This window comes from Oryctolagus cuniculus, chromosome 14, assembly GCF_051225735.1.
Source record: "Oryctolagus cuniculus isolate XC-2025 breed Fujian yellow rabbit chromosome 14, ASM5122573v1, whole genome shotgun sequence".
NCBI classification, from domain to species: Eukaryota; Metazoa; Chordata; class Mammalia; order Lagomorpha; family Leporidae; genus Oryctolagus; species Oryctolagus cuniculus.
Window position 1 is genome coordinate 89968475 of NC_142880.1, and position 19288 is coordinate 89987762.

General features: G+C 45.9%; 2 protein-coding genes and 1 long non-coding RNA gene across 7 annotated transcripts in view; 2 read left to right on the forward strand and 1 right to left on the reverse strand.

Annotated features, from left to right (window-relative positions):
* Positions 1 to 70: 70 nt before the first annotated feature.
* On the forward strand, positions 71 to 7428 carry CCNB1 (cyclin B1). Its single transcript, XM_051853432.3, has 9 exons — positions 71 to 208; positions 616 to 786; positions 878 to 1030; positions 1918 to 2100; positions 5173 to 5331; positions 5547 to 5783; positions 6316 to 6456; positions 7002 to 7112; positions 7218 to 7428. Exons 1-9 carry the CDS (start codon positions 188 to 190, stop codon positions 7323 to 7325), a joined length of 1284 nt encoding a protein of 427 aa, XP_051709392.3. The 5' UTR covers positions 71 to 187; the 3' UTR covers positions 7326 to 7428.
* On the reverse strand, positions 2202 to 11403 carry LOC108177296 (uncharacterized). Of its 2 annotated transcripts, none has more exons than XR_016220853.1 (2): positions 11274 to 11388; positions 2202 to 2463 (listed from the first exon to the last, which is right to left on the reverse strand). It is a non-coding gene; the product is annotated as an uncharacterized LOC108177296 (long non-coding RNA). The 2 variants fall into 2 exon arrangements; XR_016220852.1 differs by lacking the exon at positions 2202 to 2463 and adding an exon at positions 9220 to 9720 and having other exon boundaries at positions 11274 to 11403.
* Positions 11262 to 19288, forward strand: part of CENPH (centromere protein H) — an 18651-nt gene continuing 10624 nt past the window's right edge. Inside the window, exons 1-5 of one of the 4 annotated variants that reach the window (XM_089313274.1) lie at positions 11262 to 11402; positions 12625 to 12680; positions 15121 to 15169; positions 16274 to 16348; positions 18261 to 18317. In XM_089313274.1, the coding sequence (XP_089169400.1) occupies positions 12668 to 12680; positions 15121 to 15169; positions 16274 to 16348; positions 18261 to 18317 (194 nt within the window). In that variant the 5' untranslated portion in view covers positions 11262 to 11402; positions 12625 to 12667. Of the gene's footprint in view, positions 11403 to 11441; positions 11666 to 12010; positions 12139 to 12624; positions 12681 to 15120; positions 15170 to 16273; positions 16349 to 18260; positions 18318 to 19288 lie in introns of those variants that run through there. The other 3 variants (XR_016220844.1, XM_008262308.5, XM_089313275.1) reach the window with 3 other exon arrangements.

The following is a 19288-nucleotide window of genomic DNA, read 5'->3' on the forward strand; positions in this document are numbered from 1 at the left end:
GAGTGCCGCGAACCGGCCAATGAGGAGGAGCGGAGCGGGGTTTAAACCTGAGCAGGGGCCGGCGCCTCCCGGCGTGCTGCGCAGGAACGGCCGGCTGTTGGCTTGTGGAGGCTTCTGGTCCGAGACGGGTCGGGGCCTCCGGTGTGCTGCGTGTGCCCGCCGCCCGCCGCCTGTCGAGGAGGAAGCCATGGCGCTCCGCGTCACCAGGGTGAGTGGCGGCTTGCCTGCTCGGCGTCAGGGGGCCCTGGCGCGGCCGGGCCGGCGCCCCGGGAGTGGTGGGGAGCCCGGGGCCGGCCCAGAGGGAGGCAGGGGGCCGCGGAGGTCCGGGAGGTTTGGGGCTGCGGCTGGAGAGAGGGCCTGGGGAGCCCGGAGCGGGGCCTTTCGGTTTCCTTTCAGATGTAAATTCGGATGTCTTGGGGCTGGCCGGCACTTCATTGGAAGCCCCTGGGTTGGCGAACGAGGGGGTTCTGGGAGGAAGCGGACTTGCTGGGGCCGTGGGCCGGACCCTGGAGCCCTTGTTCCCCGCTCGAACCCGTGCCCAGTGCCCCGCCCTGCGAAGAGCCGCCTCTCTTGTGACCCACCTTCATTATCCCGCGGTTGACTTGCCTCTTTCAGAACACGAAAATTAACGTGGAAAACAAGGGGAAGATGACCATGGCAGGCGCCAAGCGTGTGCCTGTGGCCACCGCTGCAGCCTGCAAGCCCGGGCTGAGGCCCAGAACGGCCCTGGGAGACATTGGTAACAAAGTCAGCGAGCAGCTCCAGGCCAAAGTGCCTCTGAAGAAGGTAGCCGCCCCTCCGCCTCCCGCACCCACCCCCACCCCTCACCCCCAGCCCTGGCCTGCGCAGGGGCATCCGTTCTCTCTCTCGTCTGCAGGAAGCCAAAACTCTACCTACTGGGAAAATCCCTGCTAAAAAACTCCCTAAACCTTTGGAAACGGTGACTGTACCGGCATCTGAGCCGGAGCCGGAGCCCGAGGCCGAAGCTGAGCCTGTTAAAGAAGAAAAACTCTCGCCTGAGCCGATTCTGGTAAATGCATTCTACCCGTTTAGAGGCTGTTGATTGCTTGGGATAGCATTTGAATAAACAGTGACAGTAGCAAGTAGTGAGTGCGTCCCAGGAAGCAGGCTGTGCGGAGCACCAGGCAGGCACGGACTCACACGGCCTTTACATGCACACAGTCTTCACAGGGAACGCCCGCCGTCTACATGTCCAGTCTCGGTCCAGGCGTCCTTTGCCTTCATCCCTCGAAACAGCTCAAGCATCAGCTCCTGAAGTTTTTCCTGTCCTCCCCCACCCCCACTCCTGTTCCTAGACTCGGTCACATTATTTGTCTACTAAACTCAAAGCCCTTTGGAGATGCCATTAAGTCAACACTTAGCACAGAGTCTGACTTGAAAAATGCGCTTGGAAAGTGTTTGAACAATGGGGTAAAGATGGCTAGAAGGAAATGGTAACTAGTAATGAAATCAGTTAATTTCTGGTAGTCAGGACAGAACTTGTATTCTGAGTAGTGAGAAGCAGTCCATGTTTTTTAGCAAGACAAAACCAATGTCTTTTATTTGGATTGATTTCATATGATGGTGGTAGGTTCATATACATAGGTGTCGTATAATGGTGATATAACGGTTAGGTTCATTACCTAACCGTTTCCTTTGGAGGAAAGTCTATGACGCGATTTATTTGCTTCTTTTTCACCTGTTAGTGTTTATGGTTAGTGTTTATATTCTGCTGACTTTAACTTGGCTAAGTCTAAGTTGATGTTTCACTTTTGATATCACTTCCTAAAAAATATAATACATTTGGAAAGATACTTTTCCATTAAGGAATGAATTATACGTCGGTTGTCTGATCTCCATTCCCAGTCGTGGCATGTGCTCCTCTTTGCTGTTGCTTAAGACATGTCTCTGTTCCAGGTTGATACTCCCTCCCCAAGCCCGATGGAGACGTCCGCATGTGCGCCTGCAGAGGAGTATCTCTGTCAGGCGTTCTCGGACGTAATTCTTGCAGTGAGTGATGTGGACGCAGAGGATGGGGCTGATCCAAACCTTTGTAGCGAATATGTGAAGGATATCTATGCATACCTGCGACAGCTTGAGGTCAGTATTGCTGGACTGTTTTTTCCCAAACAACAGCTAGCTTTATTAAAGATGATTTTCTATCAACAGTCCATAGTAATTCAAGCATGATATAGGCAGTATTTCTTTGTTTCTATTTTTTTTTAAGATTTATTTATTTGAAAGCTTACAAATAAGAAAGATTTTATTTATTTGAAAGTTACAGAGAGAGGTAGAGACAGGGAGAGATCTTCCGTCCGCTGGTTCACCCCTCAGATGGCCGCAACGGCTGGAGCTGCGCTGATCTGAAGCCAGGAGCCAGGAGCTTCCTCCGGGTCTCCCACGTGGGTGCAGGGGCCCCAAGGGCTTGGGCCGTCTGCTGCTTTCCCAGGCCATAGCAGAGAGCTGGATTGGAAGAGGAGCAGCCAGAACTAGAACCGGTGCCTATATGGGATGCCGGCACTTAAGGCCAGCGCGTTAACCCAATGCGCCACAGCACCGGCCCCATCTTTGTTTCTATATTTATTTTCATTTCATCTGAAAGATAGGGACAGATCTGCTGGTTCACTCGCTGATGCCCACAACAGCCAGGGATGGACCAAGCTAACTACAGGAGCCAAGAACTCAATCTGTGTCACCCACATGGGCAACAGGGACCCAAGTACTTGAGCCATCATCTACTGCCTCACAGGGTAGATACTATCAGGTAGCTGGATTGGAAGCAGAGGAGCTATAGGCCGGAGCCTAGAGGAAGAGAACAGGGCTTAACAGGAGCATCCTGGGACCCCCTGCCCTAGTTTCAGCCCATGCTAGGTGTCAGCTCTCCCTTGAAGATGTCTGAGGCTCCTCTCCTAGCAAATAAAAGACCACAGCTCAAATCCGGATGCACTTGTGCCTTTTATCGTCCCCAACATCTAATTCCATTCTGTAAGTCACCTCACCATCTGCTTTCCTTCTATTTCTAGTCACTCCTGATAAAAATAATACTTATATTTCCAGATAGCCCACAAAGCCTACTTAACACATAACATTTCTGCTTATGCCTTAGATTGACAGGCAAAAAAATAGAAAATGGTGCTACTCTAAGGCTGGCTATCACTTTAAGACAAAAAATGAACAGAAAATTAAATTTCTTCTATTTTGAATATTTGTGCTTAAGAAAAGTCAGATAAGTTAGTAGAAGATAAAGAGGCAGATGGAAATTTTTGTGAAAATCATGAAGAAAATTGGAGTGCATCCAAATGCCTAGAAATTAAATTCCTGGGACTTTATTATATCTAATGTAAGTACAAATCTCTGCCTCTTTTTACTTGACACAAGGAATCAGGCTGCAAGGATATACATTTAGATGTGTTTGTTTATGCATGTGCACAAGGGCATACACTCACACAGCAATGAATATACTTGTACAAGAAACACAAGAAAGCAAAGAGAGGATAATGCGGCAAAACAGTTTCTCTGCGATGACTAGAAGATGAGGGACAGAGGGGGAAGCTTTAAAAACAATACATGTGTTGGCCGGCGCCGTGGCTTAATAGGCTAATCCTCCACCTTGCGGCGCCGGCACACCGGGTTCTAGTCCCGGTCAGGGCGCCGGATTCTGTCCCGGTTGCCCCTCTTCCAGGCCAGCTCTCTGCTATGGCCAGGGAGTGCAGTGGAGGATGGCCCAGGTGCTTGGGCCCTGCACCCCATGGGAGACCAGGAAAAGCACCTGGCTCCTGGCTCCTGCCATCGGATCAGCGCGGTGCGCCGGCTGCAGCGGCGGCCATTGGAGGGTGAACCAACGGCAAAGGAAGACCTTTCTCTCTCTGTCTCTCTCTCTCACTGTCCACTCTGCCTGTCAAAAAAAAAAAAAAAAAAAACACACAATAAAAACAATACATGTGTACTGAGAACTTCCGCTTTGATTATGGCCTTGTCTAAATAAGGTCGGAGGTTGTGAACTCGAGGCTTCCGTTGCCTTGGCAGCTCATGACAAGAACCTCGGGTGATTACTGACGTCATGAAAGTGTCAGTTGTTAAATCAACAATGGGAGTCACTGTATACTTGCTCCTCATATAAGACCTCTGTCCTTAATGTGTTGTACTATCAGAATTAATGGTAAAACTAATCTTCAGGCCAGCGCTATGGCTCACTTGGCTAATCCTCCACCTGCGGCACCAGCACCCTGGGTTCTAGTCCCGGTTGGGACACCGGATTCTGTCCCCGTTGCTCCTCTTCCAGGCCAGCTCTCTGCTGTGGCCCAGGAAGGCAGTGGAGGATGGCCCAAGTGCTTGGGCCCTGTACCTGCATGGGAGACCAGGAGGAAGCACCTGGCTCCTGGCTTCGGATCGGCACAGCACACTGGCCGTAGCGGCCATTTGGAGGGTGAACCAACGGAAGGAAGACCTGTCTCTCTGTCTCTCTCTCTCACTGTCTAACTCCCTGTAAAAATTAAAAACAAAACAAAAACTACAGATAGTACTTTTTACTTTGTGTGTCTGTGGGTGCAAACTGTTGAAATCTTTACTCATTATGGAGTTGATCTTCTGTATATAAAGATAATTAAAATGAATCTTAATGAAGAATGGGATGTGAGAGGGAGTAGGATATTGGACAGTTTGGGAGTGATATGAGGGGAAGAGCCACTATAATCCAAAAGTTGTACTTTTGAAATTTATGTTTATTAAACAAAAGCTTTCTATTAAAAAATAAAAGTGGGGGGCCAGCATTGTGTATAGCAGGTTAAGCTACTGCCTGCAATGTTGGCATCCCCCTTGAGCCCCAGTTCCAGTCCCTGCTGCTCTACTTCTGATCCAGCTCCCTGTTAGTGCACCTGGGAAAGGAGCAGTAGATGGCGTAAGTGTTGGGCTCCTGCCACCCATTTGGGAGACCTGGATGGAAGTTCCTGGCTTGGGTCCTCAAGCTGTTGTGGCTATTTTAGGAATGACCAATGGATGGAAAATCTGTCTCCCTCTCTAACTCTTTCAAATAAATCTTTAGAAAAAGAAGAAAACAACTTGGGTTCTAAATGCCCCCAGAGCAATTCTGTGTGGTAACTAACGGTTCTTTCTGGAATATAAGTATCACAGAGAGTCTTGCTTTTGAGGGTAAATCTGCATTTTCTTTTGCAGGAAGAGCAATCAGTCAGACCGAAATACCTCCTGGGTCGGGAAGTCACTGGAAACATGAGGGCCATCCTAATCGACTGGCTAGTCCAGGTTCAGATGAAGTTCAGGCTGCTGCAGGAGACCATGTACATGACTGTTTCCATAATTGATCGGTTCATGCAGGTGCGCATAAGTCATTAATTGAGGGTTCTCCCTTCAGGGTCTTAGAGTTATAAGAAACTGACTTTTTCAGCTAAAATTTGTCATGGGGGATAGGGTGTCATAATTGAGATTTTTAGTGGAGGATGAGTGTATGTCTTTGCCCACCTCTGCTTCACAGCTCTTGTGTCTCCTTTTCAAACACATTACCTACTCAGCAGTTGCAATTCCCATTGCAGGATAATTGTGTGCCCAAGAAGATGCTGCAGCTGGTTGGTGTCACTGCCATGTTTATTGCAAGCAAATATGAAGAAATGTACCCTCCAGAAATTGGTGACTTTGCTTTTGTGACTAACAACACCTACACTAAGCACCAAATCAGACAGATGGAAATGAAGATTCTCAGAGTTTTAAACTTTGGCCTGGGTCGCCCTCTCCCCTTACACTTCCTTCGGAGAGCATCTAAGATCGGAGAGGTACAGATAACTGCTACACCTGTATTTAAGTAACAAGCCGCACAAGGAAAGAATAATTGTTTCAGTCAGTTTGTATGTTAATTAATAGTAAGACCTTCATGGGCAGTTGCATTTTGTAGTTACAGATATGGGCATGCAGGTTTTTGTCAACATTAAAGTCTCTGGGCTGGTGCCGTGGCTCACTTGGCTAATCCTCCGCCTTGCGGCGCCGGCACCCCGGGTTCTAGTCCTGGTTGGGGCACCGGATTCTGTCCCGGTTGCCCCTCTTCCAGGCCAGCTCTCTGCTGTGGCCAGGGAGTGCAGTGGAGGATGACCCAAGTGCTTGGGCCCTACACCCGCATGGGAGACCAGGAGGAGGCGCCTGGCTCCTGGCTTCGGATCAGTGCAGTGCGCCGCTGTAGCTGCCACTTGAGGGGTAAACCAATGGCAAAGGAAGACCTTTCTCTCTGTCTGTCTCTCTCACTGTCTAACTCTGCCTGTCCAAAAAAAAAGTCTCTGAGAGAAGCTAAGTGATGTATGGACTTTGTTCCAGGTTGATGTTGAGCAGCATACTTTGGCCAAATACCTGATGGAACTGACTATGCTGGACTATGACATGGTGCACTTTCCTCCTTCTCAGATTGCAGCAGGAGCCTTTTGCTTAGCACTGAAAATTCTTGATAATGGTGAATGGGTAAGCATTAGCTCAGAACTACCAAGCTTTCAAATTGCAAATGGTGTTTGACTGAATACAGAGTCTTTGTCATAAAGAAACAATTCTAATAGTTCTTACATATGGAACTGACTGAAGGACTGAGTAAAACCGTCTTGTGATGTCTTTTTCATAGCATGCTTTTATTTTGACTTTATATACCCCTCTAAGAAAGGTAGAACAGCTGTCACTGCTTACAAATGGAGAAACTCAGGCAGCTCAAATGAAATCCCAAAACTTAACTCACATTCACTGATGTAACAAGTATTTCTTGTGTCAGGTGTTATCCTAAGCCCTAAGTGAATAAGAAAGTCAGCTCAAGGGACTTGGCGTCTAGCTTTGGGTTGGAAAAGTTGGCAGTTACAATAATGTAATTAGGTTTGAGCCAGGAACAGACAAAAGCACCTGGGGTAGAGGTGTTACGCTTATTCTAAAGTTTCGATTATAAGTATTCATTTTGTATCCTGAGATTTTATGCACACCATTCTTGTTGAGCACTTTTTGACACATATTTGTCGTTGTCGCAGACGCCAACCCTACAGCATTACCTGTCATACACCGAGGAAGCTCTCCTTCCTGTCATGCAGCACCTGGCTAAGAATATAGTGATGGTGAATCGTGGGCTTACAAAGCACATGGTGAGTCAGTCGGTGGCGTTGCAAGATGCCAGGGAAAACGATGTAAAGGCATAACTTATTTTTACAGAGTTTGTATTTTTAATACCTTGTGGTTTGCTTTTCCAGACCATCAAGAACAAGTATGCCACATCTAAGCATGCTAAGATCAGCACTCTAGCCCAGCTGAATTCTGCACTGGTTCAAGACTTAGCCAAGGCTGTGGCCAAGGTGTAACTTATAAACTTGAGTTGGAATACTGTATCTGCAAATAAAATTGGCACCATGTGCCCCTGTACATATTATACTACATTTACTTTTAATAAAGGTTGTAACCCTTTTTACTTTTTATGGCTGAACTCATTTGAATGTGGTTACTTCCTACTTCAGGGTAACCTAAAAGGTGTGATGGGAAGTAATTTTTAAAGTTGTTTTGATTTACCTGGGGATCTAAATAATGTATATAATAGTCATCTGTATGTTTTATTTTTATTTTTTTAAAGATTTATTTATTTATTTGAAAGAGTTACACAGAGATAGAAGGAGAGGCAGCAGAGAGGTCTTCATCTGCTGGTTCACTCCCCAGAGGGCCACAACGGCCAGAGCTGCACCAATCCACAGCCAGGAGCCTATTCCAAGTCTCTCACATGGGTGCAGGGGCCCAAAGACTTGGGTCATCTTCCACTGCTCTCCCAGGCCACAGCAGAGAGCTGGATCGGAAGAGGAGCAGCCAGGACTTGAACTGGTGCCCATGTGGGAGGTGGTGCTTAAGGCCAGGGCTTTAACCTGCTGCACCACAGCACAAGCCCCCATCTGAATGTTTATATACTTGGTTCTTGTTTTATGTGCCTGGCTTTTACTTTATTAACATGAGTTCCTGAGGCAGTAAAGGTTTCTAAAACTTGCATGGGGTGTCATTCTGGAGAATTTTCTGCCCTGTTTTAAAGTGAAAGTCTACTACCCCGTGCCTGGTGCCTTCTTGCCTGTTTCTTTGCTGCTGCTGCTGCTGCTTCTGCCATAATTCTAAATGATTCATGACCATTTCTTGAATTACAGCCCTAGCATGTTAAATTTTCTCACATTGACAAGCAAAAACTTTTTTTTTTTGACAGACAGAGTGGACAGTGAGAGAGATACAGAGAAAGGTCTTCCTTTGCCATTGGTTCACCCTCCAATGGCCGCCACGGCCAGCGATCCGAAGGCAGGAGCCAGGTACTTATCCTGGTCTCCCATGGGGTGCAGGGCCCAAGCACTAGGGCCATCCTTCACTGCCTTCCCGGGCCACAGCAGAGAGCTGGCCTGGAAGAGGGGCAACTGGGACAGAATCCGGCGCCCGGACCGGGACTAGAACCCGGGGAGCCGGTGCCGCAAGGCGGAGGATTAGCCTAGTGAGCCGTGGCGCCAGCCAAGCAAAAACTTTTATTTACATTCTAAACTCAGCCCTCATTTTGTGTCTGTCTGTTTATTGGTTAAGAAAAAGGGATGCTCTCCAGCGCCGCGGCTCACTAGGCTAATCCTCCGCCTTGCGGCGCCGGCACACCGGGTTCTAGTCCCAGTCGGGGCGCCGGATTCTGTCCCAGTTACCCCCCTTCCAGGCCAGCTCTCTGCTGTGGCCAGGGAGTGCAGTGGAGGATGGCCCAAGTGCTTGGGCCCTGCACCCCATGGGAGATCAGGAGAAGCACCTGGCTCCTGCCTTCAGATCAGCGCAGTGCGCCGGCCCCGGTGGCCATTGGAGGGTGAACCAACGGCAAAAGGAAGACCTTTCTCTCTCTCTCTCTATCCACTGTCAAAAAACAAAAAAGAAAAAAAAAAAGGATGCTCAAAACATGCACAGGTACTTTTTTAGAACATTTATTTGCCCCTCCTTTATTCTCCCTCCTCAGTCCCACCCACGTGAAGGACATCAGCACTTCTGGATGAATCCTTCTGTGTCTTAAGTAAACAAACATGCATGCAAATGGTTATAGGGACTTTAAAAATTCAGCTCATTCCATGTACTTAACAATTCCTCTCAACATTATAGGCCTACCTGTATTTGTGCATAACATTATATAGTGTGTGTATATAGTGTAAGATACTCAGCCATTCACCTGTGACATTCAGAAGCTTTCCATTTTACTCCTACAGTTACTTTTTTTTTTTTTTTAAGATTCATTTCATTTATTTGAAAGAGTTACACAGAGAAAGAAGGAGAGGCAGAGAGAAAGGTCCTTCATCTGCCAGTTCACTCCCCAGCTGGCCGCAACGGCCAGAGCTGGGCTGATCAGGAGCCAGGAGCTTCTTCCACGTCTTCCACGTGGGTGCAGGGGCCCAAAGATGGGCCATCTTCTACTGCCTTCCCAGGCCATTAGCAGAGAGCTGGATCAGAAGTGCAGCAGCCAGGACTCGAACTGATGCCCACATGGGATGCCGGCACTGCAGGTGGTGACTTCACCTGCCATGCCACAGCTCCAGCTCCCAATAACACTTTTTAATACAATCTTAAACCATGCTTTTGTTTATGCTAGGTTCCCAAAATAATGTCAATTTTAAGTTGTGACAGGTAGAGGCAGGTGGTTTTCCATGTCATCACATGCTGGTTTTGCACTCTTGTTAGAACAAATGTTGATCAGTCTTCAATCTCTGATTCAGACTAGCAAAAGAGGCCCTATGTCATTTCATGTTTGAATAATTCTGATGGAAAATTATGTAATTGTCTACTTCTCAATATGAAAGCTTTCCCAGTTTGTCATTTGCCCTTTGTTTATGCTGTCTTTTGCAGAAAAAATTTCAAGTTTTCACCTCAACCCTGTTTTTCCAGTAAATTGCTTTTGGATTTTCAGACTTCAGGTCAACTCTATCCCAAAGCCATGGATAGTTTCTAAAATTACATCCTAGTTTTTCCTGTGTAGATCTATAATCCTTCAAGTAGGCTACTTTTGCATGCAGTGTGAGGGGATTCTTACAGGATACCTGTTGATACCAGTATCATGTGGGTCAAACCCTCCTTGTCAGAATTGAACTATCTAATGCCCATCTGTTACTCTGATCTACTTATTTTCTCCTGTAATACAATAATTTTACACAAAATAGTTTTACCAGTTTATCGGGTAAGATAAGACCACCACTTCAGGGCGTTGACAATTTAGTGTATAAACTTTCAAATTATGTTGGTAGCCAGAAGATAGGATTTGACTATACATTAAGTACTAGCTTGGGATGGGCTGACATATTGTATCCCCAATTAGAAATATATTAATCTTTAAAAAGTGATCTTAATGCTTTCCTGTGTTGAATTTTTAACATGTGGACTATGGAATTCCATCGACAATTTTAGCACATGATATTTGGGTGTTTTTAGATTGACAGAACACACTCGGAAATCTGTTAATCCCTATAATTTGGTGCATGCACAGGTTGGAGGACTCTGCCTTACTTTTGTCCAGGTTGGCCAGTGGACATCTGATGGGCAGCCAGCTGCTTCAAAGGGTGGGTTTCCTGACGTCTTAGTTCCCATGCTCCTGTGCCTCTGAACTCAGCCGTTGTGTTACTTTGGTAATGGAGCGGGGGAGAGGAAAGCCCCGTGTAACTAACTGCGGGGGGCGGGGGGTAGAGTGGTGCAGGATTCCGAGGGCCGGGTTGTCGGTAGCCGGTTAAGCCACGTCCAGCAGCACTGCATCCCGTACGGGTGCTGGTCGAGTCCCGGCTGCCCCGCTTCCAACCAGCTCCCTGCTAACGCGCTGGGAAAGAAGCGAGGACGGCCAGGCGCTTGGGCGCTTGCACCCACGTGGAGGCCCGGATGAGGCCATTCGGGGAGTGACCCAGTGCATGGAAGACCTCTCCCCTTTCTCCCCCACTCCCTCTCTCTCTAACTCTGCCTTTCAAAAAAAAAAAAAGCCCAGCCCCTCTTACTCAAAGAGGTTCGAGCTGCAGCGCGGGTGCGGCAAGAACCGCGTCCCTCGCGTGACGGCCACAGCACAAACCCGCCGGGCCCAGCGCTTACTGCGTCCGCCCCCGCCCCCGGCACGGCCCGCTGAGGCAGCAGTCACCCCGGCCAGCCCCGGCGCCGGCACGGGGGGCGCCAGGACCCGGCAGGGCTCGACTCGGCCGCAGACGGCCCTCACGCGGAGCCACTCGCCTCCCCGCAGGCGTGGGCTGCCACTCTCACACCGCACACCACAGCCGCCACAACCTCCCAAGGTTCACCTTCCGCGTTTTCCAAGTCCCCGCGCTCGCCGCGGCTCTCAGCTCCGCGCGCGGCAGTCCGTGTTACTCTCCCTCAGCGCTCCGTTAGCGATTTCTGTCAGCGGAACCAGGAGACGCAGGAAGCGAGCGGTAACCAGGGCAACCGGAGACGGGGCGGAAGGGGCGTGGCCTGGGGCGGAAGGGGCGGGGACGCGGCGTCCATTTCGTGGCGGGAAAAGCGGCTTTCGAAGGCCGTGAGGGCTGTCTGCGCCTTGGCTGCCTCTGGCCATGGAGTCGCAGCCCGAGAAGCGGGCGGCCGCCGAGCCCGCCGACTCGGGAGGGGAAGGCGGCGCGGGCGGGCTGCCGCAGGTCGCCGGTGGCCGCAGCGAGGACCGCGTGACCCTGCTGCTCAGGTGGATCCCCTGCGGCGGCCTGAGGGTCCGGCCCGGAGCTCGCGCCTCGGTCCTAACGGCCAGGGTCCGGCGGGCGCTCGCGCCTCGGTCCTAATGGCCAGGGTCCGGCGGGCGCTCGCGCCTCGGTCCTAACGGCCAGGTCCGGCGGGCGCTCGCGCGCTTGGCGGCTGCGTGGCTGCATCGCGCACTTTGTAGCTTGGTTTTTACTTTGAAAGGCCTTGGCTAATAAATCTCGCAGGCTTACTTTAAAAATCCCTTCCTACTGTAAAATATTTGAATTTTTAGGATGTAAGATCTTGTGCAGCGGTTATTCTTGCAGCGTGCAGCTTAGAGAATTGCTATTCTCCTTGGAAAGTTTAAAACATAAGTAACTTAGCATAGACTTTTAGGGATTTGTCTACTGCTTCCTAAATAGGTGTTGAGTCACCAAGCAGTTTGGACTTAACAAAATTCTATGCAAATGTTTGGTAAATGTAAGTTATCTACCACTCTACCCACAGTTTTTCAACTTTTAAGTATGATTTTTGATCAAGTGGAATAGAACTAAGAAACCTTTGCAAATGAGTCCTCTATCCAAGATTAATTTTTTTTTGTTAATTTTCGGCCTTGCCTGAGAAGGTCGCCATCTGTCTTTATAACTAGTTGTGTTCTTCTCAGGTTTCATCACTTTGGTTAACATTTTTTCTCTCGGTAGCTGTTTTCCTGAAGCCTCGCCGGATTCTGGCCAAATCTTAACTTTTCTTCACAGATGCTGTTTTCCCAATGTATTGCATTTTGTGTCTTACAGTTCTTTGTGCCCATTTGAAATAAAATGAGGCCAGAGTGGAAGACTTTAATGCTATTTTATTTATATTCATTTTGTTCTATCAGCTTCTGAACAAGATATTAGTTTATCAGATGACAGTGAGTAAAACCCCAGTCAATAAATGAATGACTTCCTATTTTTTATCTGTCTTCAGACTGCGAGCACAGATAAAACAACAACTCGTGGAATATAAATCGATGGTTGATGCAAGTATGTATTTTCATTTTCAAATACAGTTTTGGGAGCTTTGGTGATGAATGATACTGTAGGGAAAAGAAAATCAGCTTTTCAAAAAAATGTTTAGTACAGCAAAATCGATAAACCTACAGGATATGCTGAGTGTGATCAAAGAAATGATGCTGTGGCAAGAGGGAGGGGCTGCTTGAGTTAGGATGAGGGAGAGGCTTCTCTGACAACATTCTTTAGAACTGAGATCCAATGATAAAGAATGGCCTTCTTGTACGGTTCTGGGTTTTGGTATACAGATAATTCCATTTGTAAGGGATTATGACATCTGAAAATGCAGGTAGATTTAATAGATCACACTATAGAATTTAGTTAGTTAGTTAGTTAGTTAGTTGAAAGGTAGAGTTACAGAGAGGGAAAGAGAGAGGAAGAGATCTTCCATCTGCTGATTTATTTTCCAAATGGCCCAATGGCCAGGGCTGGGCCAGGCCCAAGCCAGGAGCTTCTTCTGGGTCTTCAATGTGGGTGCAGGGCCCCAAGTACTTCGGCCATCCTCTGATGCTTTCCTAGGCACGTTAGCAGCTGGGACTTGAACAAGCGCCTATATGGGATGCTGGCTTCACAGGCAGCATTTTAACCCACTATGCCACATGGCTGACCCCTGCACTAGAATTTCAAAGGCAGAATTACAGAGAAAGAAGGGGAGAGAGAGAAAGACTTAGACCATCTTCAACTGCTTTCCCAGGCACATTATCAGGGAGCTGGTTTGGAAGTGGAGCAGCCAGTACATGAAACAGCACCCATATGGGATACAGGCGTCTTCACTACAGTGCCAACCCTCTAAAGGAGATTTAAAGCCACAGAAAGTTTAGTTGTAATTTTTGAAAGAAGACATTTATCTAAAATGAGTTCCTTTACCATTTAAAAAAATTACTGAGATTTCATTGTCTAAAGATTGTTTCTTTTCTTTCTTTTTTTTTTTTTTTTAAGATTTATTTATTTGTTTGAAAGAGTTACACAGAGGAGAGGCAGAGAGAGAGAAAGGTCTTCCGTCCAATGGTTCACTCCCCAGATGGCCGCAATGGCTGGAGCTGCGCCGATCCAAAGCCAGGAGCCAGGAGCCTCCTCCTGGTCTCCCACGCGGGTTCAGGGGCCCATCTTCTACTGCTTTCCCAGGCCATAGCAGAGAGCCGGATCGGAAGAGGAGCAGCCAGAACTAGAACCGGTGCCCATATGGGATGCCTGCGCTTCAGGCAAGGGTGTTAACTCGCTGTGCCACAGTGCCGGCCCCTAAAGATTGTTTCTTTTAACAATAATGGCATCCATTTTAAGGATACAATTTGATGAATTTTGACAAACAAATACAAATATGTAACCACCACCACAATCAAAATGTAAAACACTTTTGTCTTACCCAAAAGTTCCCTGACCCACCATTAACCCCAGCAGTCACCAACTTGATCTTTTACTATAGATTTGTCTTCTAGAATTGTGAAGTCCGGCAGGGTAGCAATTAGCCACATGGGGCTTTTTTTTTTTTTTTTTAATTTGACAGGTAGAGTCAGAGAGAGAGAGATGTTGCTTTTTTAAGTTAAATAAAATTTAAAAATTCAGCTATATAGTTAGAGTTAATCACATATTAAATGTTCAATAGCCACATGTAGCTAGTGGCTACCCTGTAGGACAGTGCAGATATCAAGTATTTCTATCATCAGAGAAAGCTCCGGGCTGTTTTGTTGGTTCTGTAGAGTTATTCATCCCTACTGCGGCATTATACTGTCTTCATTGCTGCAGTTTTATGGTAAGTCTTGGTATCAGCTCCTATCAGTCTTCCAACTTTGTTCTCTTTTGTCAAAATTATTTAGACTTTTCTAGCTCCTTTGTCTTTCTAATTAGCTCAACAGTTTCTGCAGAAATAAAGGCCTGATAGAATTTTGACTGGGATTTAGTTGAGATCTATAGGTCAATATGGGCCATATTGCTTAGCACATGTACATAGTATACCTGTTTCAGTATTTAGCAATGTTTAGTGTAGAGGTCATTCACAAATGTTGTTAAATTTTTCCTTGAGTATTACATGTTATTGAATGCCACTATCAATGACAATTCTAAAGTTTTAATCTCCAATTACCTGTTGCTAACATGTGGACATTTTACATTTGTTTTTTGACATTATTTATCTTGTTAGTTTTTTTACTTTTTTTTTTTTTAACATTCTAAAACTGTTCTCCCCAGTAAGATAACCACTGATTCCATGTGACTGTTGAACACTTGAAATGTAGTTACTCTTCATTGAGATGGGCTATAAATGTAAAATACAGGAAAAAAGAATAAAAAATATTTTGTTAGTAATTTTAAATCCATTGCATGTTGAAATAACACATTTTTCTTTTGTAGCTTGCTAACCCTTTTGGGCAGCACTGTTCTAAAATGTTACTGACTTCAAAAAATTATTTATTTGTAGATGAAGAAAAAACTCCAGAACAAATCATGCAAGAAAACCAAATTGAGGAGTATGTCATATTTTTATATTTCATTTGTGGTTTTAAAACTAAATTTTAATCATGGTATCTCTATATAACATTGTTTTACTTTTTCCTCTTATTTTTCCAAATAATTTGTCATGTATGTACTGAGAAGTGTTTGATTTGAGATAGAGACATACATGTATGTGAACAATTTTTTTTTTTTGTTAAAGATTTATGTACTTATTTGAAAGTTGGAGTTACGCAGAGAGAGAAGGAGAGGCAGAAGCAGAGAGAGAGCGAGGTCTTCCATTCACTGGTTCACTCCCCAAATGGCCACAATGGCCAGCTTGCACCAATACAAAGCCAAGAGACAGGAGCTTCTTCCCAGTCTCCCATGTGGGTGCATGGGAGATGGCTTGGGCCATCTTGTACTGCTTTCCCAGGCCACAGCAGAGAGCTGGATTGGAAGTTGAGCAGCCAGGACTTGAACTGTCACCCATATGGGATGCCAGCACTGGTGGCTGCGGCTTTACCTGGTACACCACAGTGCTGGCTCCAAGCAATCACATTAACACTCTCTGGCCTCCCCACTTACAAATATTGATCAAAGTAGCTCAGGAGACATCAGTTTAACAAATCTGTAAATATGCTTTCGTATGGTAAGTCTACAGAATGCTTTATTCCCAATTATTTGAGAGGCAGAGAGAGAGAAAGCTCCCATCTGCTGGTTCACTCTGCAAATGCCCACAATGGGTTCCCCAGCTGGGACTGACACTGGAAGCCAGGAACTCATTCTAGGTCTCCCATGTGGATGGTAGGAACTCAGTTCTTGGAACTATCACCACAGCCTTTCAGGATCTGCATTAGCAGGAAGCCAGAGTCGGCAGCCAGGGCCAGGAATTGAACACAGGTGCTGTGATGGGGACCCAGGTGTCTTAACTAGTGTCTTAACCACAAGGCTAATTGGCCACCCCTAAGAATACTTTTACTGACAAAGTATTTTACTTTTTTCAAAGGCTTATATATATATATATATTTTTTTTTTGTGCATGGTCACCACTCAATTTATCAAAGGCTTATATTATAAATTTATTTCAATAATGACTTTTTCCAATATTGCTGACTTTTTTTTTCATGTTTCTTTAATAGTAAAATCGAAGAACTGGAGAATGAAATTGAAGAGGTAAAAATTGCTTATGAAATGAAAAGTATTGCATTAAACAGGTAATTATTGTCTTAAATAGAAGCATGTGAAATTAATATAAAATGCCTATGGGGACAAGGCAGAGGGATTTTTTGTTTCACTATGCTAAATGAATTAGTTACTAAAATGATTATTAGATATTGAGCACACAAATTTTGAACTCTGAGAGAAAAGTTAGATTTTTCATTAATATCCCCATTTGAAGAAATTGTGTAGGATGAGGTTAATAAGGAAACTTCAGTCAAGGCATTGCAAGTGTGAGGTTAAATCCCTTTGGTGTTTGAAAGGATTATATGTATTCATTTATCCTAGTAACTGGAATAACCCAGTAAAAGAATGACATTGAGTTCAGTGCATACATATAGTTTTAAAGATTTATTTATTTATTTGAAAGGCAGAGTTTACAGAGAGAGTCAGGTAGATAAAGAGACAGAGGGTTTCCATCCACTGATTCACTCCCTAAATGGCTACAACGGCCAGAGCTGGGCCAGTCCAAAGGCAGGAGCCAGGAGCTACTTCAGGTCTCCCACATGGGTGCAGGGGTCCAAGCATTTGGGCCGTCTTCCGTTGCTTTTCCCAGGTGCATTAACAGGGAGCTGGAATGGAAGTGGAGCAGCCGGTTCCTCCCTATGGGATGCTGGCATCACAGGTGGCAGCTTCACCTGCTATTCCACAACGCCAGCCCCAGCTTCAAGTATATTTGTGGCTATAGGTTTTATACCTGCATTTTTAAATGCATAAACAAATATTTGGTTGCATACTATATGTTAATCTTTGTGCTAGGTTGGTGTACAGCTGCTGTCATGCACACACACTGGTGATTGAGTCAGCGATGGGCCACCTGCACGGTGGTGGTGTCATTAGATTCTTCCAGTGACGTTGTGCCCGTCTTAGTGTTTGTCAGTAATGTTCACGCCTAATGACACATTTCTCAGAATGTATCCTTGTCATTGACCTGGGACCATAAGTAAGACAAACATGGTCTCCTATGGACTTTACAAATGGCTTTAAGAGTCATTTTTTGTGTTACGGGCCTTCCCAGATGAATAGCTGCATGTGCTTAATCAAAAGTAGTTAAAGCTCTTCAAACTGCTCATGAACAGCAGGAAGGAAGAAATTACAATTTCTGACTTGACTGCTTATTTATTTTTGCTTATTTATTAGCTATTGGAGTTTAAAAGTAATCACAGCAGCGTGTTTTAGAGTTCATGGTCGAGTATGACTTCATACTACCTCAGTCCTCCCTGGTTTTTCATGCATGTGGTGGTCTCTGTAATGCCTTCTTGCTTCCCCTGTGTGAAGGGAATGGCTGACAGAGCTTACCCAGCCCAAGATGGATTGCAGGTCCAGTTAGCCCCAGCCTGGCTGTGTACAACCATGTGAAACAGCCCCAATTAACGTGCGATTGTTTCATATTGCTTATGATCTATTTTTTTTAAGATTTATTTTATTTATTTGAAAGGCAGAATTACAAAGTAGAGAGGAGACAGAGAAAGTGTGTGATCTTCCATCTGCTGATTCACTCCCCAAATGGCTGCAATGGCCAGGGCTGGGCCCAACCATAGCCAGGAGCTAGGAGCTTCATCTGGGTCTTGCATGTGTGTACAGGGGCCCAAGCATTTGGGCCATCTTCTGCTGTTTTCCCAGACACATTATCAGGGAGCTGGATTGGAAGCATAGCAGCCACTTCTTGAACCAGCCCCTCTATGAGATGCTGGCATTGCAGGTGGTGGCTTAACCCACTACACCACAGTGCTGGCCCTGTATTAATCCATTTCTCAAAGTGTTCCCCATACAATACTCTTTGAAAACCTACTTTTATACTTTATCTTTTGTTAATGGGAAATCAATTTTGAGGTTGTCTTAAAATTGTTTTAATGTACCATAAGTTATATTCATATTTTATAATGAAAAAATTTTTATCTCTCGTAGGATACAGCGTTCAACTGCACTTCAAAATAACCTGGAAAAAATTGATGCCAAGAATAGGTATGACTATTTGTTTGGATTTAATAAGAATAGGAATAATAAGAGAGATCTGCACAGTAACTTTATTTTGTGTTTTGTGAAAATTTCTTTAATTATTTATTTATTTTTATTTATTTGAAAGGCAAAAACCATAGATAGAGATAGACAGAGATGTCTTCCATCTACTGGTTCACTTCCCAAATGCCCATAACATCCAGGGATGGGCCAGGCTGAATCCAGAGATCAAGAACTGCATCCAGGTCTCCATGTGGGTGGTAGTGACTCGGTGCTTGAACCATCATCACTGTCTCCCAGAATGTGCACTAGCAGAATCAGAAGCTGGCTCAGAGGCAGAGGTGTGAATCAAACTTAGACGTTCCATTATGGTCTGCAGGCATCCCAAGTAGATGCCTAACCCACTGGGCCACAGTACCCATCCCTGAGCGTTTCTTTTTAATTTTCTGTCACTGCCAACCACCTTTATCTGGGGAATAAGAAAAATGATGGAAGTTTTGTAGGCCTTCCTCAGAATTATAACAGATTTCAGAGTCTTGTTGACATCTTATTCCGTATGGATCACAGCCATAAGAAGCCCTAAGTTTTATCCAGATAGTCTGAAAAATTTGAGAAATGCTTTAAAGGGCTGGCGCTGTTGTGTGGCAGGTAAAAGCCACCAACCTGCAGTGCAGGCATCCCATATGGGCACTGGTTTGAGACCTGGCTGCTCCACTTCTGATCCAGCTCTCTGCTATGGCCTGAGAAAGCAGTAGAAGATGGCCCAAGTCTTTGGGCCACTGCACCCACATGGGAGACCCAGAAGAAGCTCCTGGTTCCTGGCTTTGTATTGGTGCAGGCTGGCCATTGTGGCCATTTGGGGAGTGAATCAGTGGATGGAAGCTCGCTCTCTCTTTCTTTCTCTCTCTCTCTGGCACTCTGCCTCTGCCTCTGCCTCTCTGTAACTCTGCCTTTCAAATAAGTAAATCTTAAAAGAA

Excerpts from the sequence above, each read along its gene's own strand:
- CCNB1 (XM_051853432.3), top strand. The coding sequence starts at position 188 with ATGGCGCTCCGCGTCACCAGG. Across the intron at positions 209-615 it reads TGGCGCTCCGCGTCACCAGG|AACACGAAAATTAACGTGGA; the intron begins GTGAGTGGCGGC and ends TGCCTCTTTCAG. Across the intron at positions 5,784-6,315 it reads GAGCATCTAAGATCGGAGAG|GTTGATGTTGAGCAGCATAC; the intron begins GTACAGATAACT and ends ACTTTGTTCCAG.